Genomic DNA, 27,604 nt, shown 5'->3' on the forward strand with positions numbered 1-27,604 from the left:
TTGAAAATTTTAATTAAACAAACAAATACTTTCCCAAACTCTGGTAAAACCAATTCTGATTTAGAATGTTTTGGTTTGGTAGAAATGAAACAAGTATGGGCTGAAGTATGAAGTAACATCAGAGGGACAAGAGGCATGAGGTTGTATCCAAGGCAGCACTAAGTCACATATGAAATGGGGTGGTGGTGGTGTCTCTCTCCTCTTTAAGCCTACATGTGTTCACTTCAAATACCTGAAGAGATCCATTTATTTCATGCGACTACTGTGCTCACCATTTGCTCCTAAAAGTGGAGAAAGGTTTTATTAGCAGTAAAGGTAAAGGGACCCCTGACCATTAGGTCCAGTCGTGACCGACTCTGGGGTTGCGGCGCTTATCTCGCTTTATTGGCCGAGGGAGCCGGCATACAGCTTCCAGGTCATGTGGCCAGCATGACTAAGCCGCTTTTGGCGAACCAGAGCAGCGCACAGAAACACCATTTACCTTCCCACTGGAGCGGTAACTATTTATCTATTTGTACTTTGATGTGTGTTTGAACTGCTAGGTTGGCAGGAGCAGGGACCGAGCAACGGGAGCTCACCCCGTCATGGGGATTTGAACCACTGACCTTCTGATCAGTAAGTCCTAGGCTCTGTGGTTTAACCCACAGCGCCACCCGTGTAAGAGTAACCACAACACAAAAGTGTATAAGAAAGGGACTCTGAACTTTCTATGTTCCACTCACCAGAGTTCATTGGTTCAGCCATTTACTTGGGAAGCAGCTTGGAATTGGGGCTTAGAAAAGAGTGTCAAGAGCAACCAGTGTAGGGCAGATACAATGACCGCTCCCCACATTAAATGGGGAGCGCCCTTTGCGTGGTCACACGCAGCCCCCTGGACCCTATGCAGCACCATTAGCACAGGCTTGGCTTTGCTTTCCCCAGTTGGGATACCTGGAGGTCTCCGCCTACCTCAGCCAGTTGCCCAATCCCTCCTGGGGATTGGAGGCATTGCCAAGGTGATCAGGCCAGGTAGGGGGAGGGACTACCCTGCCCACACAATAGGGGGAGGATCTTATCTGGGAATCGTCAGTTGGCTCCAGAGCTAGCCCCATCAGAACATGAACTTGCACTATAGAAACTCTACAGAAACTCTTATTTTGTGGGTGGAATAGGTTACACACACTGCATCCAACTACTTTGTGAGAGTATACACACACAGCTGAACTACCACAAGCCTGTAAATTAATTGATTTAAAATGCAACCCTGAAATTGCAACCATACCCAAACAAGATGTGTTGTTCATTCATATCCAGATGAGGACAAATCAACCTACCTGAAAGGAAAGTGAGATATTGCAAGGAACGTATGCAATATGTAATTATTGATCAATTTTGTTTTTGTTGGTGCAAGGACAAATAAATAGGTATAGAGAAAGGAGAATTCCCTGGATGCCAAGATCCAGGTTTGGGCAAGTACACTTTGGTGAGAGAACCTCAGGCCTTTAAAATATGCCCCAGTGATGCATGCACATACACACTCTGGCCTTTCTTTAGCCCAAAGGCTGGATCAAGAATTGCCCAAATTCCGCGGGGGGGGGGGGGGTTGCCAGCAGGGAATTAGGTGACAGCTTAAAATTGGCTTGCTGTCTGCACCTATCAACCCAAACTTCCACCACTAGTACACACACACACACACACACACACACACACACACACACACCTTACACTTAACACAGATACTGTACCCCCTTTCTTTTCCCCACACCCTATCCACATGCATACATGCCCCATCCACACACTCATTCTCTGTGAACTGCCCATGTGGAAAAATGAGAGTGGATAGCCATAAGGGCAGTGCAGAGTGTGCTCCTATGCCAATACAACCCCCAAGTCTATGATTCAATTCCCTCTTCCCCATGCTGCTCTTTGCCTCCTAGGATAAACATACCGACAGCTATTTTTTAGAAGAAGAAAACACTATAGCTGAGCAATAAGCTTAAACCCGGCATTCCACTGCTCTGTCTTCTTTTCCTATCTTCTCTTCTGCCCAGTTTGACAAAAACAATTCTGAAAACAGCAAATCCATTCTGGGACAATTTAATTTGAGGACTGATCATTAGCCTTAGTCAAGTTATTTCACTTTTTGGAAAGCAAGTTTGAGGGTGATCTTACTTCCATGCAAACTCACACTCTGCTGTATTCGGAACAAACTTGAATTGATTCAAGTGTTCTCTAAAGAACTCGGTCTCAGGAATACTTCCCATAAGATTCAATCAATATGCATTCAATTTTACTTGCCATCAAGCTGAATGATTCAAAAGATTGGTAATATATTGCTCTTTTTGTTAATATCCCATTTCTACTATTAACTAATCACATTACCTCAGTTAATGTCCTATTTCTCCAATTGACCTATGTTTGCTGCCATTTACTTATATTATCCCTCAGTTGTATTCCAGTCAAATTAATCTAATGGGTAGCGTTTGGTGATTTCATTTTATTTTTTTAAGACCCCCCTCTTTTAGTGTGATGAGCCCTTGCAATTCAGCTTTTGTAGAAAAGGCACAGAACAAATGATGGTTAATGCTACAATCCTATGTACACTAAGCCCAGTGAACTTAATAGGATTTATTTCTGAATAGTCTTGCAAAAGATTGCACTACGTGTTGTTTGTGGCATCAATGACTTCCCTGAATTAAAAGATCTCTAAACAAATATTTTTTAAAGCTAAAGACAGTATAACATTTTTCCATGTTACCACTCGGGTCTGAGCAGACACACACTTGGTCTTGGTAAAGTTGTCAGAATTAAGAATAAACCAGTGCTACATACCACAATTAAAAATATATTAAGATCAAGGCAAGGCAATATAAATGTGAAGGAATGCCATGATATACAGAGAGACTTATGAACTTACAGCAGAGAATGGTCACTGCAAAATTTCAATATATGATTAGAAGAGAGGGGTGGTCACTCTTTAAATCACAGCACATTTTCACCCACAAACTGGATTTAGTGGAAGAAAGAGCTTTTACATTGCACAACTCTTACCCAAGGAGGCTTTTTTCAGAATTTAAAATAGTACAGTTTAGCCTTTTTAAAACAAAATCAAAACAAGCCACTTATGAAAAGTGTATGTGTAAAACATGAGGAGGTTGAAATTAGATGATACTGCTAACTTTTTCTCTAAATGAACATGAAAATTTGTACTTACAGGCACTAGGTGTTTGCCAAACTGAAGATCCACAATGTCAAACCACAACAAGTTATATTTTCCAGAGCGCTCCGTTGCTCTTAGTTTAATGCTGAGCAAATAGCAACTGCCTCCTTATACCAGTGCGCAAAACATAGGCTGTACTGTGAGTCATAAGGAAATACCCAGGCTTTTTCCTCAGGGCAAATGTACAACCTCCTGTCGAGCTGAAAGAAGTTTCAAATGGGGGAAAACCAAAAGTAGGTAGCATGCTAATGTGCCTTTGACAACACCTGAGAAACAGACATAGCAATAAGCTTAAATGTAAGCTTTGTAACTCAGTCACAAAACACATCCTGGAAAGAGAATGGTTTTGGTTCTTTCTCCTTACATACAGCATCCCCCCCCCAAATATTGCTTATATATATTTCTCTAACGAAATAGGGGAAAATACTGTAGTAAAAGAATTGTGCTTTATTTTGAATGATCATAGCAACAAAAGGAATCAATGTGATATATATTCCCTGCCAAGCAGCATATTTAAAGATCAACACAGAGCCTGCAAACCTAGCCCCCCTTACCTGAAAATAATACCTATTAAATTCAATATGACTGAGTAGAAACGGTTTGGATAGCACTGTAATTTTTGAGACTTTCACACAAGCAACAAAGTCACAGCTTGCTTTAACCTGGGCATTCCAAAGGGCTCAAGATTTAGGAATTTCCAACGAGGTTTTTTTTGGGGGGGAATGACCATCAGAATCTTAAATGTGTGCTAATCTTCTCCCATAAACCAATGCTGAAAGAGAAGAGGAAGTTATTTGACCTGCTCTGCAAATGTTCACTGGATAATCCAGTGAGGGTTTATCGACACTTCTTGTTCCACTGCTTTCCTCTGGAAAAAACTGCTCTTCAATGCTCCATCAGAGCAAATGGCAATTTGGGTTTTCCCTTGAGGAGTAGCAGGGCATGAGGGAAGCTGCTTGGACCCGTTCCTAGAAGCACAGGTCACGATTACATTGCAGTTGATCTTCAGAAGAGGGAGAGGAGATGAGGAAAATTTAACCACTTAGGGCCCACTGTCACCGAGGATTGATCAGAAGGCGGATGTTGAGCTATTAGCTTCTCCTTCAGTTCCTGCCACATCCTTCCCTACCGAAACTTCTGGGTGTTAAGATCAGCAGAGGGAGTTCTCTTGGTAATTCTGCTATCCTTGGAAGTGTGGAGAATGGTGGCAAGGGAGAGGGCTCTGTCAAAATTTACAGTTAAGGCTTTTGTTTTGCAGGACCCCCCCCCTTTTTGAGCAATCGATATTGCTGTTTGGAATGGATATTTTTATAATTGCAACTGTTTTTGTTTTTATATTGTTCTAAGCAGCCCTAGGATCAGATGGTGAAGGGTGGCTGAGAAATAAATAATGTCAACTACATTTAAGGTGGTGGCTATTAGCAAAACAGGTTCAATAGGCAATGAATACGGGCTGTTGCCTTAATATTTTCCTTGTGGATGTATGAAAACCATTTGACTAGTGAGGCACAGGATGCTGAACTAGGCAGGGATCCCAGTTCACAATATTTCCTACAAGCACTGTTAAGAACAACTAACAAACCTGGAAGCACACAGAACCAGATTTTCTAACAGATGAATTCAGCTTTGCAAGAGATACCTTGGCTGATTACAGAAAACCACCCATAATTTCTGTGGATGAGAGCTCAGAAGATACATTCATTCCTCCCACAGAGAGAAAAATGAAACAAGCAGGTTAGAAAATTATCTTTATTTGTTTTTATTTCTTTGTAGAATTAGCTAATGTTTCTGAAATGAAAAAAGATGATCCCATGCTGCTTTAAAATAACCATTAAAATATTTTTAGATTGGCTATATTTGCATCAAATATATATTGATCTCTTAATTGAGATTTTCCATGACGATTCCCTGAAGAACAAAGGAGTTATGCATTTCCATCATATGTAAACATTTTATTAACTTCAACATGTAAACAGCTGATTAGCTTCGATGTCTTGAACTACTAGTTTATAGTTTTTACTATTATTTCACTGTCTGAATATACCTGGACAGACATGTTATGTCAAAAGAATTTATTAATTCTTTAAGTGCAAAAAATGTTATGATTAACTGAGATTATTTCACAACCATTTGCAAGGCAAAACTCCCATTGATGCTCCAGTGTTGAAATTTAGTTTACTCTCTTGCTCAAGAAACATACAGGTCTTTGCCAGGATAAATTCATAGGATCGCATATTTCCCACTTCATGGTGAGGCCTACTCCTGCAGCTGTCACTAACTGAGATCCTACTGCTATAGTTTTGCATCATGCCAGAAAAGCAATTTGTCTCACTGTAGAATCCATAGTGCACTGGATTTCTTAAGTCACTGGCATTCTGTGGAGATCTCCTCTTGCAGTGATGGAAATATTTCCTACCTGATGTTGTGTAAGATGTGGTCTATCCCCAGTTAAAATTCAGCAGACTCTTTTCCTATCTTGCTTTAAAACTTGAAAACTACATAAACATTGCCTTTGTACTGGTGACTTGACTGACACAAAATCAAGTTTCCATGAGTAGCTAGGATTGATAGCTCAAACTTACTTCAAATAGCCACAGCACCGAACACGCCAAGAAAGAGAGCCTTTATGGTAAAGAAATGAAAGTTGGCCAGTACATCCATAGCGTTGGGTATACTGTGGACTTGTTATAATAACAAGAAATTCAACAATTGTACAACACTGTTTGTAAATCTAGAAACAAGGAAACAAATCTAGAATCAAGAAATTGGCACTATAAAGTGACAGAGAGAAAAATGTGAATTTATGGTGTACGATCAAGAATGATGGGGGGTGGTGGTGGTTTGCCTTCAAGTGAATATGTAGGCACCGAATCTGTAATGTCTAATCATGCAGAAAGGGCAACACAATCAAGCTTAAGGCATTTAAAGTAAAGAACTGTGTGGCTTCTGAGCAGCAGTCAGTCATTACAAGGAAGTAGAAACTCTTAATTTACTTAGTTTGCTATAGTTCTACTTATTGCTTTGTGGAATAATTGTGCTTTGATCTGACTGACAACGTATAGGCATTACTGTTATTTCTGTTTGAAAGCTATATACTACACAGCACATATTTGCTATCAAATTGTTATTGCGCTGAAAATGTCGTAAGCTGCACTTAACTGTTCAGTGTTCTCATGATAAAACTGGAGTGGTATTTCCATATTGAATAAACAGAAGCGTTTCAAGTATTTCCTAAGTTTTATAAGGATAGTTTTCCAATGTAGGGAGAAGTAAGGAAAATAGAAACAGCCTTAAACAGAGTGATTTTGAAAAGTAAATGGCTTATAATTTCAAACCTACACTGAGACCAAGCAAGACCTATGAATGGATATGTCCTCTGATATGTAAAATACCAATGATATCAAGTCCAGCATTTAATCACAGAAAACTCCAGTACACCTTGGTCATATTCCTGTGTGATTCCTCCCTTTTATATTTGAGAAATTAAGAAAAATGTTTCAGTGCAATAGCACAGTGCCATCACATTTTAAGTAGTTAATACTGGGGAATTATGAGGAATTTCCATGAGAAAAAACCCACACACGACTTCAGATGTGGTCAAACAAGAGAGGTATTAGAGATATTTTTTTTCAGTGTGGTCAGAAACAACAAGAGACCAGAATTATCTACCAAAATACACATAAACAGTCAAGGTGGCATGTTGAAAAGGATTTTAACTATCAACTGAGGTAATCGTCATATTGCATATTTCAAAGATTATCTTGATGAAGCTCTGGATCCAGTGTGGTTTGATTTGAAATGCTTTGATTAGAAGATCTCCATTGTATATTTCAATCTTTCTTTGGATGATGAGCAGATGATATATGCCCAAACAAATGAGATTTCAGAAGTAAACTTCTTTGGTTAGCATGGAGACCACACAAGGAATCTGTTTCTTCCCATTGAAGCGTGGGTCATCACACTGCGATTCATAGTTTCTTGCTACTTTGTAGTTAACCATGGTGAGCATCTGCAGGATCTCCAGCTCTTTGGCATACTTAGTCAGAACTTCACAAAGAGATTGCACAAACCAGGAGCCGTTCCCTGGATTCCGCCAAGAATAATAACCTGTAAGTAAGAGCAAAGGGGAAAAAGCCTCCTTACCATAATGAAGGGCGAAAGAGATATTTACTGCACATTACAAATAGGGTCATAATCCAAGCCATATACGTACAAGTGCAGGAGGGAACCAACTGGGGTCTATAGGTTTTTGTCACAATCATTTGCATTGCTGAAGAGGCAAGCAAAGCATTTTGCTTTTTCAGGAGTGTGAGTGCTTGCTGTGGAAACCCATGCATATGCAACACTCTCCAAAAGTGCATAGGGCTGGACTGTGTCAACTAAAATGATCCTGGATCATCATGATACACATTAAATAGAGCTATTTTTTTATTTTTTTTAAAATCAGTTTCCATTTTAATAGCAAATTATTAAAAATATGGAATTGTTAAGACTTTTCCAGCTAGCTGAGACAGAGAAAGATAACTAAAAATAAAAGAGGACATTGGTATTGTTGGCACCACAGTTTAGCATGTACAACAAATGTGTGCGATCCCACAGAGGAGACTGCAGCTGCTTTCGTCCTCCTCTGCTCATTCTGCTGCTGTGCTGCCCTAAGTTATGGTTTGGCTTAGGGACTGCGCTTTAGCTCTTCCAGACAAGGTAAAGGTAAAGGTACCCCTGACCATTAGGTCCAGTCGTGGACAACTCTGGGGTTGTGGCGCGGACAACTCTGCGGTTGTGACCCTCATCTCACTTTACTGGCCGAGGGAGCCGGCGTACAGCTTCCGGGTCATGTGGCCAGCATGACTAAGCTGCTTCTGGCGAACCAGAGCAGCGCATGGAAACGCCGTTTACCTTCCCGCCAGAGTGGTACCTATTTATCTACTTGGACTACTTGGGACTTTGACATGCTTTCAAACTGCTAGGTTGGCAGGAGCTCCCAGACAAACCATGAGCTATAAACCATAGGATAAACCTTGCTTACAGCACATGGTTTATATTGAGAGAGAGAGCTAAACCATGAGCCTGGGTTTGCATGCCATGCTGAGTCAATCCATGGCTTAGCAGCAGAATGTCAAGAGGAGCTCTTCCTGTTGCTCACATTTGACCGTTTGTACTAATTATATACAGTGGCATCACAAGGGGGGCAGGGTGTGTGTGCCCTGGGTGCCAAGTCGGGGGGGGGGGTGAGCCCGGGTGCAGCAGCGTGAGCAGCCATCGCGCCACTGTAGCTACATGTGGAAGATCCTCCGTTCGCGGCTGCAGCTGCGAGCAGAGGATGCCGCCACCGTCTGTACAGCGTTCGAGTGGCGCTAGCGGCAAGCTGCTATGTACAACGCATGTGCGGTGTTGCACATATGGGCTGTACGTAGTGATGCCACACATGCGCTGTACATAGCGGTTTGCTGCCGGCACCGCTCGAGCGCCGTATGGACGGCGGTGGGATCCCTCCGTTGTCGCCACATGTGGAGGATCCTCTGTTCCCGGCTGCAGCCATGAACAGAGAATCCCGCCACCATCCATATGGCATTCAAGTGGCACTGGCGGCAAACCGCTACGTACAACGCATGCACAGTGTTGCACGCATGTGCTGTATGTAGTGATGCTGCATATGTGCCCTGCGTAACAATGCCATGCATGCGTCATATGTAGCGGCACAACGCGTGCGCAGCCGGTAGTTTGCCCCGCCCTGGGTGTCGGTTAGCCTTCGTTTGCCCCTGATTATACACACAAACTAGAACACTGAAAAGCCTATATACATTTCAGAAGGAAACAAACTTGATATGGGAAAATATAAAGTGCTGTGCTCCAAACTTTCAAGACTGGTTCATTATTCAATGTAAAGAAAATACCATTCCATTCTTATTTAAGTTCAAATGCTTAAATTTTCCCCAGTATGTGACACTTTGTTTTACTCTCACTCATTTGTATGTCAAGTTTGTCACTTTTCCCGTTTATACCTGGCACGGTGGAATAAGCATACAAAAAATCTGCTTCTACAGGAATCTTGCATCCTGGATTGGCATCCATTTCCAGATCGTTATTTGGTGAACCTGCATCTGTCTGAATCCCTTCATCAAATTCAGAACCTCGACAGGCCTGAAACCATGATATAAACAGTGAGCAAAATAATTCAGTGTACACATAAATCACATACAATTTAAAGGAGTTATGGAATTTTATGATAATTTTGTAATTGAAACAGATTCACATTATAACTGAACATATACTTGAACCTTGCAAATGAAATATGGTGCGTTAATGACCTATACTAGGATCAGCAGCATCAACTCTATGGAAAACATATTCGTCCTAGGGCTACAGCTTAAATATATTAGCTGCACTTCCTTTGTATGAATACACAGATAGGCCATGCCATGCCATTGCTGGTGAGCACGCTATTCATTATTTATTAAGTGCCTAATATTGGCCTTAAACTGACATTTTGTGTTTGTGCAGTTATTCAAAATACTCAATACATGAGAATTTTTCTCAATCAGTTTTTAATTAATAATTAATTTAACAACAAATAAATTACTCTAGGGCAAATAATGTAACATCTTCTACAAAAGAAGGGAGAGGTCAATAAAAGGAAATGAAAGTGGGTTGTAGTGTTTGAGACACAAATTGAGAAAACAGGAAAAAAGACAACTATTGAGAATCATTCTCAAGAAAAGCTGACCAAGTATCTCTCGTATCTACCTCACCTTTGGCATTGCCTGCAACCATTTTAGACCACTGTTTCCGATTCTAGCTTCCTGCTGCTAAACTTTGGAAAACAGCACATGCTTGCTTGCATCAAATACCTCCTTACCTGAATGAAAAACAATTTAGGTTTTCCAATGAGGCTTGGGCACTTGTCTCCTCTGAAAAGACTTGTCAACTCCTTTATTGCCATAGCTCCATCTGTGCCATAGATAAACCCCTCATCTCCATGGCTTAACAATACGCAGGCAAAACAAGCAACATCACTGTGGCTCTCAAGGGCAACTGCAAATCAAACGTATTTCCTCTTACATAATGGAAATGCCACTTAACAAAAACTATACGTGGCAAGTCTTTTTTCTGCACAATTAAAAGAAGGGCTAACATCAATCCTATTTGTGTTTACTCAGAAATAACTCCCACTGGGTTGGATCTTTGTCATGCTTAAAAGAGACCCTTTGAAATCAATGGAACTTAAATTAGTCCCACTGTTTCCAATGGCTCATTTCTAAGCATGACTAAGCCTGAACTGATCACTAGGAACCGCTTGTACAGTGGTACCTTAGTTGTTGAACGGCTTGGCTCCTGAACAAATCGGCTCCTGGAGATGAGTGTTCTGGTTTGCGAAAGCTCTTTGGAAGCCGAACGTCCGACACAGCTTCCGTGGCTTCTGATTGAGTGCCGGAAGCTCCTGCAGCCAATTGGAAGCTGTGCCTTGGTTTTCAAACTGTTTCGGGAGTCGGACAGATTAAGTTCGACAACCAAGGTACCACTGTATTCAACAAAATTGTTGTGCTAGAGGAAGCCAGTTGAATGATGCCTGCTAGTGCAATGGAACTCCACCCTCCAACTCTTCTCCAGATGGTTAGAAGCCCCAGAACAGTGAATGCGGGGAGATGGTTCCATTGAGGAAACAGAAACAAATCTCCTTAGTGCTACACTGACAAAAACCCAGTAGATTTAGTACTACCCAAATTATGTATTAAGAGGTCAGCTTCTTAAATGACCAAAGGAAGAACACAACTGGTCTTCTTAAGTTAACCAGCAAACTATCTAAACAGGGTGGTCATTGTTACCTTCCTTGAGTTTATTCTCCATAGCTTCACAGGTGAGATCATTATGGATGGAAACATCAAATCCAATGCTTCGAAAACATTTTAGCAGGTCACCAGCATCTTTATCAGTGCCATTTCGTATACCCATGTCTGATAAGAAACACAAGAAGATTGATGCTGACTGTGCAGAGGCATACTTATTATTATAGGTTGTGTGAATGCCCAATGGCAGAGAAAATTCAGAAACAGCTTGTTATATTCACAAAGACCCAAGCAATGGCCAGAGAGGGGGCCCTGTCGAGACTGCTGCAGCAATGTTTTGTGGCACCATAAAGACTAACAATATTTTACGGTGCACATTTTGTGGGCTCAGTCATTTTCTGGGTATGGCCACTCTTCCTTTACAAGAGCTCAAGGCTGATCAGAGCAAAATACAACCCCCGCCCCCCGGGCAAAGTAAACACTAAAGCAGCATGCTAAGAAATAGTAATAAAAAATACATTATCAACAGCATATCCCTTTAAAACTGCAAAAAGCCCCTCATAAGAGAACACTATAGGCAAGGTGGTTATGTCAGAAATTTAAAGCACAAAAGCCTTTCTAACAGAAAGCTTTTAACTTTATGGCTGAAGGCCAAAAAGGAACATGCAAAGCAGGGTCTCAAAATTTGAAACTAGAAATAGAAAAGTCACTCTCCCTTGTTCCCATCAAATGTGGCTGATTGATATGGGGGAAGGTTGTCCCTAGATATTAGCATATTGTCTTGAAAAGCACTGCTCTCGCGTATAGCTCTCTTGCTCTCTAACAGAAGTACCACCCAGAATTATATTAAGATGATGTGAAAAACATACTTGTACTTTCTTTGAAGTTCTTGTTGTTTATAATAACACATTTTCCAATTTTCTTGTAGTCCATACGATACAGGAATTCTGGAGGAACAATTCGGTTTCGGCTAGGGAAAGAGGCCTCTGGCTGAATTTCCTGCCCATTCTTTTTTCTGTGGAAATGTAACTAAATGTTCATAGACAGAACACAAAAGCATTTCAAATTTTCATTGATGCTTAACTGATTATTAAGTATTGTGTTTCTCTTGTATGTAAGCTTTATCATTAAGATATTTTGCCAAATTTTCCTTCACCAAACAGTTATGGTAGGGGGATGTTTGTTTTTCCATTTTTGTGCAATACACTGTTTTGTGGTTGTTAGAAGCAGTAATCAGTTGTAAATCAGTATTAATGACTGCAGGATGAAGAATAACTCAAAAGAAGAGTTATTTTAGGTTTCCTTGGGAGATCATAGTCTGTACTTAGTAATATATTATTCAACACTTCTGTCCAGAAACGTTTGTTTTTACAGCTCCAAAAGATGTATCTTAAATTCGCCTTAATTCTATTGCATCTCCAGCCGTGCATGTTTTGGCCAAATATTTGTCTAATTCTGTGTGGAGTTAAATACCACTGGAATATTGCTTTAAAATAGTTCTCTTTTGGATAAGCATTGTTTGGAATCAAGAAATAATAAGCATTGTTTGGAATCAAGAAAACAAATTTATTGAGAGGTGGGCCTTGATTTTACATTCTTAAATGACCAAGTAAATGACAGTATCTTTCCTGATGTCAATCGACAGGGAGTTTCAAACACACTAAAAAAATACAACTGCGGAACGTGTATAATGTGGCACTTGTAACAGGGCTAGTTCTGCAGATCAAAGCAGTTAAATGGACACAAGTAAACTGCTCCCAGGCTGTGCATTTAAGACACACATTCCAACTTTTAAGTGGTTGCAAGTTCTTGGTCACAGCATGCTATTACCAACCAAAGACTACCTGTACAGCAGGGGTAGCTAACCTTTCTTCGGCCAAGAATAGGAATGACACATGGTCAACCCTTTGGGGGCCAAATGTCAAAGCGGCCAAAGTATGAAAGTGGGGATGTGGTGAAAACTGCAGTTTTCAAGCCTGCCCTCCAAAAGCTTTTTCCAACAGCTGGTCTACACTATTTTAAATCTGTTGTTGTTATACAAGTGTAGGGAAAGTCTTTGGGGAGACACCTAAAACATTTTGGCATCATAGAAGCAAACCCACAGGAGTGAGCAATAATATATATTTTTAATGGCTAGCTTTTTGGGTGTGTGTGTGTGCACAAGTTAACCACCCTGCTGTGGACCTACTAATACCACACAAGAAAAAGTATTAGTTTTAAGACAGAAAAAGTGCTTCTATTAATCTAGTCCCAACGAACATTGGTACAAGAGTGAAGCCACAGCAACCATTTCCTTACCAATACTGTGGCCTAGGTAGCAAATAGAATGGGATAATGTCTTTCCCTCTTGCGTGTATAGAATTCCTACTCATTGCTGGCCTCAGCTGATATTTTATAAAAAATACCCCCCCCCCAAATCCTTAAGACAGTTCCCACATTTTTTGTGTGCTACCAAGTGCAAGCCTCTCTTTTACATCTCATTCCCTCACGCAATTGGCTATTTGTGGCAATAAAGCACAAAGCCTTCTACAGAACCTGAACTATGATTATTTTGTTGTTGTTGTTGTTGTTGTTGCTGCTGCTGCTGCTGCTGCTGCTTGAAATCTATTAACTTTTCGGAGGAGGGAGGGTTAGATGATAAAACCCACAAATAACCTACACACCAAATTCATGTGTGGGGGCAAAAATGACTGTAATGAAACTGTGGTGTTATATCCTTCCTGTCATAAAGAACTCTAAGAAAAGGAAGCACTTGCCTTTATTTTTTAAAAGCTGAGTTACATAAACACATCAAGAAACAGTGGCCTGATTCACACACCAAATTATGTTTTAAAATTACAAGTATGAGCCATAGCAAGCCTTTGGCTTGCATCTGCCACTTCTCCTTTGGAGTGGCTGGGTGGAAAAGATGAAAAGCTTCTACTGTACTCCTATTTCAGACTGACCATGGTTTAGCATTATCCAAGCCCTGAACTACAGCGCATCTTAACTAGGGCTTGCTGAAACAAGTCAGGTTACTGAACTATGGTAAGCAGTTCGCTTGTTTCAACAAACCACAGTTAAGCATAACCACCATTTCTCAGATTTGGATGACAGGGAAATAAAAAATGGAAGCGTTTCTAAAGTCCTTCTCAAAGTCCATCATTCCTCTGGGCACTCAGAGCTCAAATCGCCAGGTGGAAAACAGCTTTGAACCTGATGAGGTGATCAGTTGATCCTATTTGTTGAACCAATCATTCTTAGGAGAGTTGGAAGCGCAGAGCCTTCTGAAGCATAAGGCCAGACCAAGGCATTTTGCTGACTGAGGCAACATGGTTAACAGCATAGTGTCCTCTACTACACCTGAGAAAGCAGGCCAATTGGGGGAGGATGACAACAAAGGGGAATGGCTGAGGGGCTGGGGACTGCTGATCTCCAGCATCTGAGACACTTTGCCCAATTGTAGGGTTGTCCCTGTTGAAGCAGCACAACGGGCTGTAGATGCTAACCTCTTGTGAAAAGGATTCTGCCACAACTGCCATGCTTTGGGTTTGTGTACAGAAAGCTTCTTTCTCTAGGATAGTTCTTTCCAACTTTCTATGTTTAAGAAAAGCATTCCCTATCAAATTTGTCTCCCTAGCATGCCTATTTATGTTGCAAAGGATTGTAGGGCAGAGCTCTAGGGCTGAGCCTGAACTATGAAGAACCGGGTCTGCTATCCTAGACCAGCAAGTTAAGAAACTATGTGTACTTATGAAGAGTAAGTGTGCTGCAAAGAATAATGGTGTGAGATATTGGGCTCCTGTAGATTACAGGTGGAAGTAAGCCTCTGGATTTTTAAGACCTGGAATAAATACAAGAAAACAGGCCTCTGCCTTTGCTAGATAATTTCAGTGCACCTTTGAGGTCTCTTCTCTCCTTGTCCTTCACATCTGTGGCCTGGGCTTGAGATTTCACATGGGGCACCAAGCGCAGCCAGTAGAGCCTTGTCATTAACCCAGGAAAACAGAGTCTGCTTTAGAACAGGTTTAATCCTCAGCCCTGTACACTAAGGGAAGATTGTTAGGGATAGGAAAGCTGTTTTTCCATGCTTGTAGGCTATGGCTGATCTCAAAGGGGAGCCCCTGATTAAGCTGGCCGAGGAACCTGAGGTCTCAGGAAAACAATTGGTAATCTACCATTCTGCCTATTCACGCATTCACTCATGTGGTGAAGCAGGGAGGGTCTGCCCTGTTGGCCTCATCCCTGACCCTGTGCCCCCACACCAGCCTTGCCTCTGGCACCTGCATGTTGAGTGTGGGTGTTTGAAATGGAGTTATCTGCATGTGAACAACTGTTCACAACTCAGGGTGCCATGTGACCAGGGCAACCTGATTTTACACATGTGCGGATCACATGGAACCCCTCTGCATAGAGAGCTCCTCAACACATTAAACTTGTTGCATGCAAGTAAGGTGTATAGGCCTAAAGTATACTTATTTTGTTTCCCACTCTGCCTTTATACTATCATAATGAACTCTAGGGCTGCAGTTGTTATTTGGCCAATCTTCCTCATATTTGTATTCTTGATCTGGGGAAGCTATTATGATAATGCTGGAGAGCCCCTATGTGATTCAGGTTTAGACCCACAACACTGTAATCTAGATGGACAACTGTGAGAAACAGTTGGTACTTGTCCAAGGAGTGGCAGAACAAGAAGGAAGCAAATTTGTAGTTGGGAACAAACCAGGTTTTGGAATTTCCCTTATTTGCATGCCACAGCAAATCATGATAAATTAGTTTGTTCGAGAATAATAAAAGCAGGTCACTGGTTTATATTACTCTTTGATTTGTGCCCAGCACAAGTTCTTCAGGCAGAGACAGCAATGCAATACATTTTTAGTGAAAAATCAATCTAGTCTCAGACTTAAGTTTCTGCTTACAGAAATGTAAAAATTTACAACAAAACACAACTTGTATCATTGATTACTATGAACAGTTTGCTTCTTAAACTTGACCAAAGCAACATCTTGTAACAACACATTCCCATAAACTAATCACACTTTAATGTTTTCACATGACATTTTCTTTGACACAATGCGCAATTGGTTATGTGCAGGACTGTAAACTTCTTATTTTGTTTCAAGGGAAGATAAGTTTACCTTTTTATTTTCCCCCAGTGCTATGTTTAAATAAAATACATCTGTACATGAGTTACAGTTAATCAAAATGAACACTTACAAAGTTAACATTTCTAATCAAGAGATTGAAAAAAAGCCTTTTCTGTTAATCATTTTTTAGATATAGTTTTGGGTTGTCTGGATAGGACGTTGTGCATAACTGTAACAGTATGAATTTACATTTATGTGAAATTTGAGGCCTTCAAATTCCTATGTCAGACTGCTCAATTACTGGAAGCTTTGATGCAAATAGTCAGATTTTTGTTAAGACGGAAGTGTAAACACAAAGACTGAAATAGTATACCTACGGCCACACCTGCACCCACCAGCAAGCAACTCAGGCTGCAATCCTATGTACACTTATTTTTGAGTCACATTGCAACAGTGGGGCCTGCTTCCAAATAAATATGCATAGGATTACCCAGAGAATTTGACTAGTTAGGAGGGGCATCTAACCCTTCCCGTGAAGTGGTCTGTCTTATGAGCGATGGTAACAACCAATAGTTTTTAGGACCCACCCACAGGGTATGAGCTGGAGATCGTCCTACCATGTTAGACCTTATGGGAGACCTCCTGTGCTTTTCAAAGCTCTCCTGCACAGTAAACACCCCCCCCCTCCAAAAACCACACACCAAAAGTCTAGCACACATACATTCCAGTATCTTACTGCTGAAGCGATTTAGCTTTCTATAGAGCAAGAAATGGTTGGCAAGCAGTGAGATGTTTAAATAGGCTCCTTTGATGTGAACCCAAAAAACCCCCCAGCCTTCAGCTTACACCAGCAGCTGAACAATACTGACTGATTATGAAGTGGCGAACAACTTGGTAAATGTTCCAGAACTGCCATTTTCATTAATCAATTGTGGTAGGTCATTGTGCTATGAAAAATGGTGCACTTTTAACTGCTGTTCCCTCATTCATGTTTTTGTGTTTCAATCTTTACATAATATTTATTTCCTGGCTGCATCTAACAAGTAACCTAATACGCTGTACGTTTTTCTGTATGTAAACAAAACAAAACAAAACTGAAATGCAAGCAGATTAATAGTTGTTAAAGAAATACCATTGATGAAAAAAAGATGACGTAGAAAAAATATTGAGCTATAAAAGACCTTAATGGCTGCTACATAGTTTTCAGTGTGAGAACTCTGAAAAAGGCTGGAATGAAGTTGTTGCATGGCGAGGGGGAAGGGGGGAGATCATCAGATGGCTGCAGATTCAGTTGCTGCAGAAAGAAAAACATTCCTGGGAATAAGCCCCAGTGAACTCGAGTGAGGCCTTGTTCTGAGTAAGCATATATAAGATCGCACTGACAATTTCAGGTAAAGTAAAATAAAGCAATAAGCATAATATTGTAATTCTCAAATGCCTGTGGAGAGGAGACATGCAGATGCCAAGTTATTTATACACATTAGCTACAACCCCCATGTAGGTCTGAGACAGAGGGCCATGGAAAGTGAATTCACTGGGACCACTGACTACGTAAAAGTTAATTATACCTCAAAATGCTCTTTCTTTCGCAAATAATCAAGTTTAGATAACAGCATCATAGTCCCTTTAGACAAAATAGGCCATCTTATTCTATGCATGCTCTGTATTCTTTTATTCCAGTACCAGATACTATTAATCAAGTCTTGGGTGCAATACCCAGTAAGTCCCTTGAGTAGAGTTTAAACACGCAAACTGAAATGTGTCTAATTTTTAGAAACTATTTGAAAAGCTGCCCTAACTCCTTAGGCCAGATCTCCTCATCTAACAAATCTGGCAAATGAGGGAGCAAGAAAGGGGGAAAAGGAGAGGGAGTGAAGTTCTGTTCTACAAATGTCACAACTTTGTTACAGCCTCTGGCTAGTATGGGTGAGGGGGAAACAACAGAATCTAGCACCACCCTCACCACATGGCTTGGTTATCTTTGTAAATGAGGCAGGACCAAACGTTTCGACCCCTGTACCTAATTTAAGATCACCAATAATAATTGGGATGATCTAACCCAGCCTTCCAGCTGAATGTATTCCTGCCATCCTCAGATCACTGGCAATTTATATAACATCTTTTGCACGCACAAACACACCCATTCATACTTTTACTGTTACCATTATTTTCTCAAACCAAATTTGCTTCAGCTTAAAATTTCATACCACTCATGTAGCTCCTCTTGTGTTTGTTGTCAGAACTGAAGACTGCTATTACCTGGCACAGCTTTTTAGTCTCTTGCTTGTCTCATGCCATCATGCTATCTCTGCACACAGCCACTAAGGGTAACATGGCACTTGGCCTCACTTGTCCTGGAAGTTGGGCCAACAGTGATGTGGGGAGGAGTTGCAGAGTGGATTCCCCCCACCTGGCATGGAGCTTCTCACGTTACCTGGGCACGAGAAGGAGCTGTGCCACACTGGCTACCATCCCATAATGTGAGAAGGTACCAATAGACTACTGTTGCTTTCAAGGGAGCAAATACTTCTCCATTTCAATGCCTTACTGACCTGTTTTAATTCACCAAACAAATGTGCACCCAGTCTGTGGATTGCCAATCAGGAACATAAAAATGCTCATTTTCTGAGTTCAGGATGCTAAATTATCTAAAGTCTGTTCTCCCCCTCCTACAGAAAGTGAAAGGGTGACACAAAGAATGTACAGTACCTTGGTTCTTCATCAAGTGGGACACCACTCTGCATCTGAAAAATACGTCCACCTTGCGATGATGAATAGGTTTAATGTTCTCTATTAATGCCAGCATCCCACCATGCTTACACTACATTAGTGACTGAAGCAGCCTACGGGTGTGTTCACAGACCCAAAGATTTGTCTGTGTCAGCAATGGGTCACGCTGGACTTTTCTATAGGGCTATTGAAACCTCCATAACTATGGCCTAATATGCAAGCCGAGGTCATGCAGGTCTCTTCCGCTCCTGCTGACAGGCAGAAAGCATGTGCTTGCACCACTGTGATTCTATCACTGCTCTGCTGTAATAATAATGCACAGAATTTTTTTTTATGCTTAAGAGATAGACACATGTGGTTCTGTGTGCAGAAAGCATAAGGTTGCTGTCCTTTGAAACCATCAGCTAACTCTGATATACAACCTCACACTGTATCAAAGTAGTGTTCCTGAAAATTCTTAAACTTCTTTGTAGAAAAACAAGCATTTCAGTCTATTTAATACCCTATATTTACTAGTATATGAAATTCTACATGACTGATGTTGGGATCCTGCCTAATTAATTTAGACCAAAAGAGTTATATGCACAATGTTTTCCTTCTGATATTGCAGCCCTGACATCCTCACAAATAAATTTGTTGCTTACGGTTCAACCGGACAGATTAAATAGGTTTGCACTTTACTTTCTCTACCCTTTGAGAACAAACTGTCAAACTCTATGATATAATTATCCAACATCAATCTGATGCCAACCGCTCTATTTCCATTTCCCTAAAAGAAATGAAATTACACGTATCTGAACAAACATTCGAAAGCAAACCCAGACCCTGCAGTCTGAGGCTCTTCTTTTCATGTCTGGAGTGCAGCAACGCAAGAATGGGCCACCAGCCTCCTTACAGATTGTTCTGAATTCAATAAAGAATTTAATCTAACCCCTCAATTGTTGGATCTGGCAAAGGCTGGAAATAACACAGGACAGTTTCCTCATGAGGTAGTCATGTGATGATGGCTGAGTCAGATGGGCCACTGGGAGATTCAGTGCCAGACAGCCTAACGCAGGCATGGTCAAACTTGTCCCTCCAGCTGTTTTGGGACTACAACTCCCACCATCCCTAGCTAACAGGACCAGTGGTCAGGGATGATGGGAATTGTAGTCCCAAAACAGCTGGAGGGCCAAGTTTGGCCATGCCTGGCCTAACAGGTTAAGCCCCACCCTGGGCCCTGGTTTTAGTAAGTAAGACAAATAAGCCAGTGTTAGTTTTTTTAGGATTGCAGTTGGCAGTGATACACTAGCGAAAAAAACTGGGACAGACCGTAAAAGGAGAAAGAGAACATGGTTGATTTCTGTTTTGGATCCTGTGGGAGGAGTGAGAGACCCTCTTGGAGTGTAATGCTGGGAACCTCTCCATCGTAGGCTCAGGTTGTAGATATGTGTAAATAAACCATATACCATAAAGTTACCACAGTCTCCACTGTGCTTTATTTCCAATAGGAGGCATGAACCCTGGTTAAGCACCTGGGCCCCTGGGATCTCATACTGCTTGGAGATTGGGCTGGTGTAACAATATATTTAGTCACCAGGCAAAAACATCCCTCTTCTGACAGGCCTTTGGCTAATTAAACCATCTATGTGTGCATGAAATTATTGCTTTTGTTTGTTACCAGTCAAATGTTTACATTAGCGATTCCTAAAAGCTTATGGTGCCTAAGTGATAGTCTGAGCTTCTTAGCATAGTTCAGCTGGGCATTGAGGAGGTACAGTAATCTCACAGTGTACCTCCCCACGTCCTTGATAGATTGCAGGGAGTACAGCATGAATTCAGCAACAAGGGGATCAGTAACCTGTACCTGGCTACATACAGGCTGTGAGTTGTTCCCCTGTGCAACAAAGCAATGTTCTTCTCTTTGGCAATGAAGGTTAATTTCACAGAAGTCAGATTTTAAAGGACACAGCAGCACACAGTGCAGAACATGCCTAGATCAGGAGAGGACAAATGAGTGCAAACTTAATTAATTCTCCCCCAATAAGTTTTGCTATGCATGTTTTGCTTCTCTAAGAGATGACAGGAACCTGTCAGCCATCAAAAGTTGGTGGAAATTAACAACCAAGAGAGGGGGTGGTGGAAGACAAGACAGGTAACAGAAATAGGCTGGCACGAAACCCTCCCCTTTCCGTTACATCTCAGAAGTTGTCAATGTAAGTAGTTATTAAGCTATGTGCAAGCACCATTAAAGAAGAATGCAAGGCCTCTGGAACAAGGTCTTCCAGGCTCCTTTTCTTCAGCAAAATACTGAAGTCACGCAGCGGATCAAGCTTTCGAAAAGAGAAATGACCCGAAAAAGTAGAACTTGGATGACGACAGTTTTGGGTAACAATTCAAGAGCAACCCCCAAACTATTAGTGTGGATCAGAATATGGCAAGTTCAGAAATATGCCGAATATTAATGTGTTGTATCTAAATTGCTTAAAAGAAATGCATTCAGGCACTCACCAAACTAGGATTTTTGTGCATGCCATGCACACCCACATCAGAAGCATTTCATAAAGTTCAACATGGATGTTATTTGCATTCTCATTTGCCCAGTTAGTGAGAACCAGTGTGGTAAAATGGTTAGTGTCGGATTATGACCTGTGATGTATGAATTAGAGACCCCAGGTGTATATTTTATTTTTATTATTTTAATAATGTTTCATTTAACCTTTTAGAATGTATTAGGCTTGCTTTCTGTGTGCAAGTTGTACAAATGGTGGGATGTTTTAGCACCAGAGTGTAAATAGACTATCCTTGAAGCTATCTGAGACTCAGGAAGAGGATTTTATGATGCTCTTCCCTCATTGAAGACTAGGTTGCCAGGGTAACGCTGGACATCCGAGGCCTAAAATGGTCAAATGGCCTGGGAACATCGGGGCCACTCCAAGGTGATGTGGGGCTGAAGATGCCTGTACGGAGCCATGCGTGCTTTACTTCTCATGACCTGTAACCTTTCCTGATGTATGTGAATATGTTTTATGACTTCATTTGCTGTGTTTGAGCTTTGGTTCTGAAGTGCCTTGGGGCAGACCTTCTCAACTGGCACAATGAGTTGAGTGAGCTTTGTCCTATTGCAAAGCTATAATAAAGCTGGGTCCTTAAATCTGGATGCTGGACTTGGAAACAGTTTCCTGGATTCTGTGGTTCATTCAAAAGGTGGTTGTTCCTCACCTGGGTAGCAAACAAGGTGGTGTAGAGGTGAATTCTTACCTAGGAGACCAAGTTTCAAATCTTCTCAGCCATGCAACTCAATGGATGAATTGGGCCAGTCATTAGTTCTGTCTAACCTACCTCACAGGGTTGTTGTGAGGATAAAAATGGGGAAGGGGAGAGCCATGTGATCTCCTTAAAGGAAAGGTGGGATATAAATGCAAACAATAAAATAAACATGCAGGCGCACTTACATACCGAGTTTGTAAGAATTCTGACTCTTTTTTACTCCCTGCCCCAGATGAAAAACAGTGGAAAAGACAACTTGTCACACAGGTGTGTGTACATGCCATGTGCATGGTGTAGGCATGGTAGAAAAAAAGTGCATATGTAAGATCCCTAATTGGGTGTACATGCTGTGGATCCAACTAACATTGAAGTCAAAGTCCTGATGCCTTTAAGTTAGTTGAAATGTACTTAGAAAGGCTGTGCTTGGAATGTCAACGAATCACCAACACAAATCGCAATACTGGATGTAATCTAAAAGACAATTTCTTATTTGGAGTGTGTATACTTGTAGATTCACCTATGCTTGTGATGAAATATGAGTTGCCTCACTCCCGCTGCAATTAATCTTGTGGCAATGTGGTCGCAGAATGGTTTCACTGTGTACCAATAATTTGGCCCCATACACACCATCAGGTAACAAATGCTCTAGAAGTGGACTGCTTCTGACATGCTAAATGTGCCTCACTGCACATTTTATCAACCCTCATTGAATTATGCTGAGAGCACTATGTTGATTGGCCCACAGAACTATGTAGCAGAACCATTAGTCTGATTTAATCTAAATGAAAGAAAGATAATGGAATCCAACAGAAGGAAATTAATGTCAAAAGATTCCCCCCGCTGCCAAATCTTCCTCACCTTCTGTTTTCTCATTGTACTTTCAGTGACATTTACAGTAATGTAATACAATAAGCATTAACTTTTAAGCTGCGACAAGTAAAAACAGATCTCAAAGATCTTATGACATCTAACAAGCAATAAGTTATATTCATCTGCCATCTAGTGGGAAGAAGATATACAGGTTTGTTTAAAAATCCAATCCAATCAGTAGACGACTTCTCTCAAAATACAACAATTTTGCCTTAAAACTAAACCAAAGACAGAGAGCCCAGTACCCTCTAGATGTTGGATACAACCACCCATCAGGCCTAGGCTGGTCCAGATTTGAACTGTAGGGCCACACACTCCCCACTCCTGCACTATAAAAAGAAATGTGAGCTCTGGTGTCCAAATAAAAGTGTGTGTGTGTGTGTGTGTGTGAGAGAGAGAGAGAGAGAGAGAGAGGGAGGGAGAAGGGGGAGCAAACTACGATGAGGATTCCCAAAAATTGTGATCTGGGAGCTTTGCTCAAGTGTCTGCAGTGCTCTCTGTGGTTTTGTACTCAAAGACCAGAGACAGCACATCCACCGCATTAAGTATTCATAAGATTTTAATTGTATATTTATTGCTTCTTTTATTTCTCGTATCGTTTTTCATTTAATTACAATTTGAATTTAATGGAATTCAAATTGTACCACAATAAAATACAATCTGTAAGAAATAAAGGCAGAAACGAAAATACAATTGAACATAAACTGTATCTAGACTAGAGCATAGTGGAGATAGTGAAAGATACAGGAAATTGAATGCAGATTTCCAAAAAATAGCAAGGAGAGACAAGAAGGCCTTCTTAAACGAGCAATGCAAAGAAATAGAGGAAAACAATAGAATGGGAAAAACCAGAGATCTGGTCAAGAAAATTGGAGATTTGAAAGGAACATTTTGTACAAAGATTACCATAATAAAAGACAAAAGTGGAAAGGACCTAACAGAAGCAGAAGACATCATGAAGAGGTGACAAGAATACACAGAGGAATTATACCAGAAAGAAGTGGATGTCTCGTACACCCCAGGTAGTGTTCCTGGAGAGTGAAGTCAAATGGGCCTTAGAAAGCACTGCAAATAACAAGGCAGTGGAAGTGATGATATTCCAGCTGAACTATTTAAAATTTTAAATGATGATGCTGTCAAGGTGCTACACTCAATATGCCAGCAAATTTGGAAAACTCAGCAGTGGCCAGAGGATTGGAGAAGATCAGTCTACATCCCAATTCCAAAGAAGGGCAGTGCCAAAGAATGCTCCAACTACCGCACAATTGCACTCATTTCACACGCTAGCAAGGTTATGCTTAAAATTCTACAAGGCAGGCTTAAGCAGTATGTGGACCGAGAACTCCCAGAAGTGCAAGCTGGATTTCGAAGGGGCAGAGGAACCAGAGACCAAATTGCAAACATGCGCTGGATTATGGAGAAAGCTAGAGAGTTCCAGAAAGACATCTACTTCTGCTTCATTGACTATGCAAAAGCCTTTGACTGTGTCGACCACAGCAAACTATGGCAAGTTCTTAAAGAAATGGGAGTGCCTGATCACCTCATCTGTCTCCTGAGAAATCTCTATGTGGGACAAGAAGCTACAGTTAGAACTGGATATGGAACAACTGATTGGTTCAAAATTGGGAAAGGAGTACGGCAAGGCTGTATATTGTCTCCCTGGTTATTTAACTTATATGCAGAATTCATCATGCGAAAGGCTGGGCTGGATGAATCCCAAGCCAGAATTAAGATCGCCGGAAGAAATATCAACAACCTCAGATATGCAGATGACACAACCTTGATGGCAGAAAGTGAGGAGGAATTAAAGAACCTTTTAATGAGGATGAAAGAGGAGAGCGCAAAATATGGTCTGAAGCTCAACATCAAAAAAACGAAGATCATGGCCACTGGTCCCATCACCTCCCGACAAATAGAAGGGGAAGAAATGGAGGCAGTGAGAGATTTTACTTTCTTGGGCTCCATGATCACTGCAGATGGTGACAGCAGTCACGAAATTAAAAGACGCCTGTTCCTTGGGAGAAAGGCGATGGCAAACCTAGACAGCATCTTAAAAAGCAGAGACATCACCTTGCCAACAAAGGTCCATATACCGGTAGTTAAAGCCATGGTTTTCCCAGTAGTGATGTATGGAAGTGAGAGCTGGACCATCAAGAAGGCTGATCGCTGAAGAATTGATGCTTTTGAATTATGGTGCTGGAGGAGACTCTTGAGAGTCCCATGGACTGCAAGAAGATCAAACCTATCCATTCTTAAGGAAATCAGCCCTGAGTGCTCACTGGAAGGACAGATTGTGAAGCTGAGGCTCCAATACTTTGGCCACCTCATGAGAAGAGAAGACTCCCTGGAAAAGACCCTGATGTTGGGAAAGATGGAGGGCACAAGGAGAAGGGGACGACAGAGGATGAGATGGTTGGACAGTGTTCTCGAAGCTACAAACATGAGCCTGACCAAACTGCGGGAGGCAGTGGAAGACAGGAGTGCCTGGCGTGCTCTGGTCCATGGGGTCACGAAGAGTCGGACACGACTAAACAACAACAACAACAGACTAGTGCATTACAATTACTATAATAGGCAGAAAAATAAGTGGTCTCCTAAGACCCTGAGCAATGTACAAGCGGTCTATGAGGGGTGGGGAGGAGTTTGGAAGGCACTGGCGTATTAAGTATTTAAGGCAAGGCCCAGACTCACAGTTTGGACTGGATACAAATGTGTGGCAGTCAACTTTATTTCACTGGTTTCTTTCTTGAGATATTCCCACGTGGGAGAGGCCAGAGCCAGGGAAATGCATCATAATCTGTCTCTCTAGCTCTCTAACCAGGTTTTAAACAGGTTCTTACTCACCTGCCTCTTACAGATGCAGCATGATCAGAAGTCAATAGAAAGTGAATGAGAAAGAACACACTACTGTACTAGGTTCACCTTCTTTTGAAACCTAAAACGTTATTCATTGTTAACAATCATTATACTTTTCTATCCACTAGAGCTGAGTAATCCACATTCTAGAATTTAATTTAACCTCTTACAGATAAAAAAATGTTTTACCATGATTTTGAGAATCCCTAAAGGCAGACACACACAAAATACACAAACCTGCTGCCACTTGATAACAGAAATTAAACATACACACATGCAATTAAAATAGGCTGCACTACAGGTTCCCAATATTTGCTCTTTTAAAAACAGAAGCCAATCATGTCCAGTTGGCCAAATCTTAGCAAACATGACCAGTGGAAGTCAGGTAGAGTGCCCCACCCAATCTTCTTGTGTTGTTTCTCCACCCTTAACAAACAAGCTTATATTAACTCATGAATGAATACTGTGAATAATTTAACTGAAGTAAACATCCACTTGGGACTGACAATGGTTATAAACATAAAATATAATTAACAGCTATTCTTGGAATTTAATATTCAGAATTCAATTTAAAAGGAAAAGTTTAAATTTTAAGATCCCCCCCCCATGTGGAACAGGTGTAATGTTCATTTCTAGTATTTAGTGCCTTTATAGGTCTGTATGCAATGCTCTCTTCCTTTTGTGCTATTGGACGGCTGAGTTTGAAGGCTGCACAGCAGAGGAACCAAACACAACAGCTGCACGGGCAGAAACTTGTTGCACAACCAGTGATATTTTCCCATTAGAATTCTATCAGTGGATCCAGAATAAAGTCAAGATAAATTTCTTTTGGACAAGCTAACAAACATGTGCCTTACTTTGAAAAGAGTGAAGATCGCTGTCTTCTATCTGGCTTTGCATCTGGAACATCACCATGGTCTCTTTCATCATCGCCCTGCATCTTTGTTGGCAAAGGATCTGCCGACTATTTAAAGAAACAAATGACAAGAATGCTATTAAAATACTTTTAACTTTTAAAAATGCATTTTTTTTTGCTCATTTCAGAATTACAGAAAAACTGTGTTCTCAGATCCAATAAAAAAATTCTTTCAAAATTCAGGATTTTTTTTTAGAATTTTAGAGTTTTAGCTTTTGATGTTCAAATTACAAGAGATGCTTTTCAAAACTAAATATCCATAGACATCTTGAGTACTTACCACCTCCCTTCCTTGTGTACTCATCTACACATAGAGGTGTGCCGTTGGCAAGGAAATCCCACATGTACACAGATCTGTGTACAAGAGAGATAGACTGTGCTCAGAACCTTTAAGGCTGCACTCCTATTCACACTTGCTTTGGGGCCCCTGGGTTACATCTGAAACTCTTTTCTGATGTAATATAACTCCTTTCAGGAATAAAGAAAGGCAACTTCTTTATTCCTGATGAGAGGTTAGACTGTACATAAATTTTATATTGTAGGTCCTCTGAACAAAATGGAATCACTCACTAGGCTCCATAAGGTGGTCATTATCTATACTAGGCAAATTGTAGGATGCAAACTGGGCAGGGAGAAACCCCAGTATCTGGCTACATTTCACAGAATAGTGAAAATAATCTGCATCATGCAATCTTGCGGTAACAATTCTGCATTATGCAATCCTGAGGAAACAACATAGGTCAGGATCACCCACGAATCTGCTTAACGTTCTTTAATTTTAAATTTACGAAAGTGACGAGTGATATGAGTACAGCAGTAGAATTTAAGTGTGTGACCTTGCAAACAGGATACCGAAGGAGCTGCAAAAATAATTAGAATTGAAAAGGGTAGAAAGGAGAGTTTGGTGGCACTATAGCTAATCCTCAGACAC

At 41.0% G+C, this 27,604-nt stretch overlaps 2 protein-coding genes across 6 annotated transcripts in view; both read right to left on the reverse strand.

Annotated features, from left to right (window-relative positions):
* PLEKHS1 (pleckstrin homology domain containing S1) overlaps nucleotides 1-3,446 on the reverse strand; it is a 29,566-nt gene extending 26,120 nt beyond the window's left edge. For 3 of the 5 annotated variants that reach the window (XM_081863091.1, XM_081863090.1, XM_081863087.1), the window contains exon 1: nucleotides 3,194-3,446. The gene's annotated coding sequence lies outside the window, so the exon portion shown is untranslated. Of the gene's footprint in view, nucleotides 1-1,261; nucleotides 1,289-2,896; nucleotides 3,170-3,193 lie in introns of those variants that run through there. The other 2 variants (XM_081863088.1, XM_081863089.1) reach the window with 2 other exon arrangements.
* Nucleotides 3,447-5,130: 1,684 nt separating this feature from the next.
* On the reverse strand, nucleotides 5,131-26,721 carry CASP7 (caspase 7). Its single transcript, XM_081863096.1, has 6 exons — nucleotides 26,615-26,721; nucleotides 11,853-11,998; nucleotides 11,023-11,151; nucleotides 10,056-10,231; nucleotides 9,202-9,340; nucleotides 5,131-7,306 (listed from the first exon to the last, which is right to left on the reverse strand). The coding sequence occupies exons 1-6, from the start codon at nucleotides 26,695-26,697 to the stop codon at nucleotides 7,083-7,085; spliced, it is 897 nt and encodes a 298-aa protein (XP_081719222.1). The 5' UTR covers nucleotides 26,698-26,721; the 3' UTR covers nucleotides 5,131-7,082.
* Between the last annotated feature and the right edge of the window lie 883 nt (nucleotides 26,722-27,604).

Source organism: Podarcis erhardii (assembly GCF_964252035.2).
Source record: "Podarcis erhardii genome assembly, chromosome: 5".
Classification (NCBI taxonomy): domain Eukaryota; kingdom Metazoa; phylum Chordata; class Lepidosauria; order Squamata; family Lacertidae; genus Podarcis; species Podarcis erhardii.

Coding starts and splice junctions, on each gene's coding strand:
- CASP7 (XM_081863096.1), bottom strand. CDS start 26,697: ATGCAGGGCGATGATGAAAGAGACCATGGTGATGTTCCAGATGCAAAG. Junction 11,152..11,852: donor GAACTTCAAAGAAAGTACAA/GTATGTTTTTCA, acceptor GTTTCTTATCAG/ACATGGGTATACGAAATGGC. Junction 10,232..11,022: donor GGAGAATAAACTCAAGGAAG/GTAACAATGACC, acceptor TTTGATTTGCAG/TTGCCCTTGAGAGCCACAGT.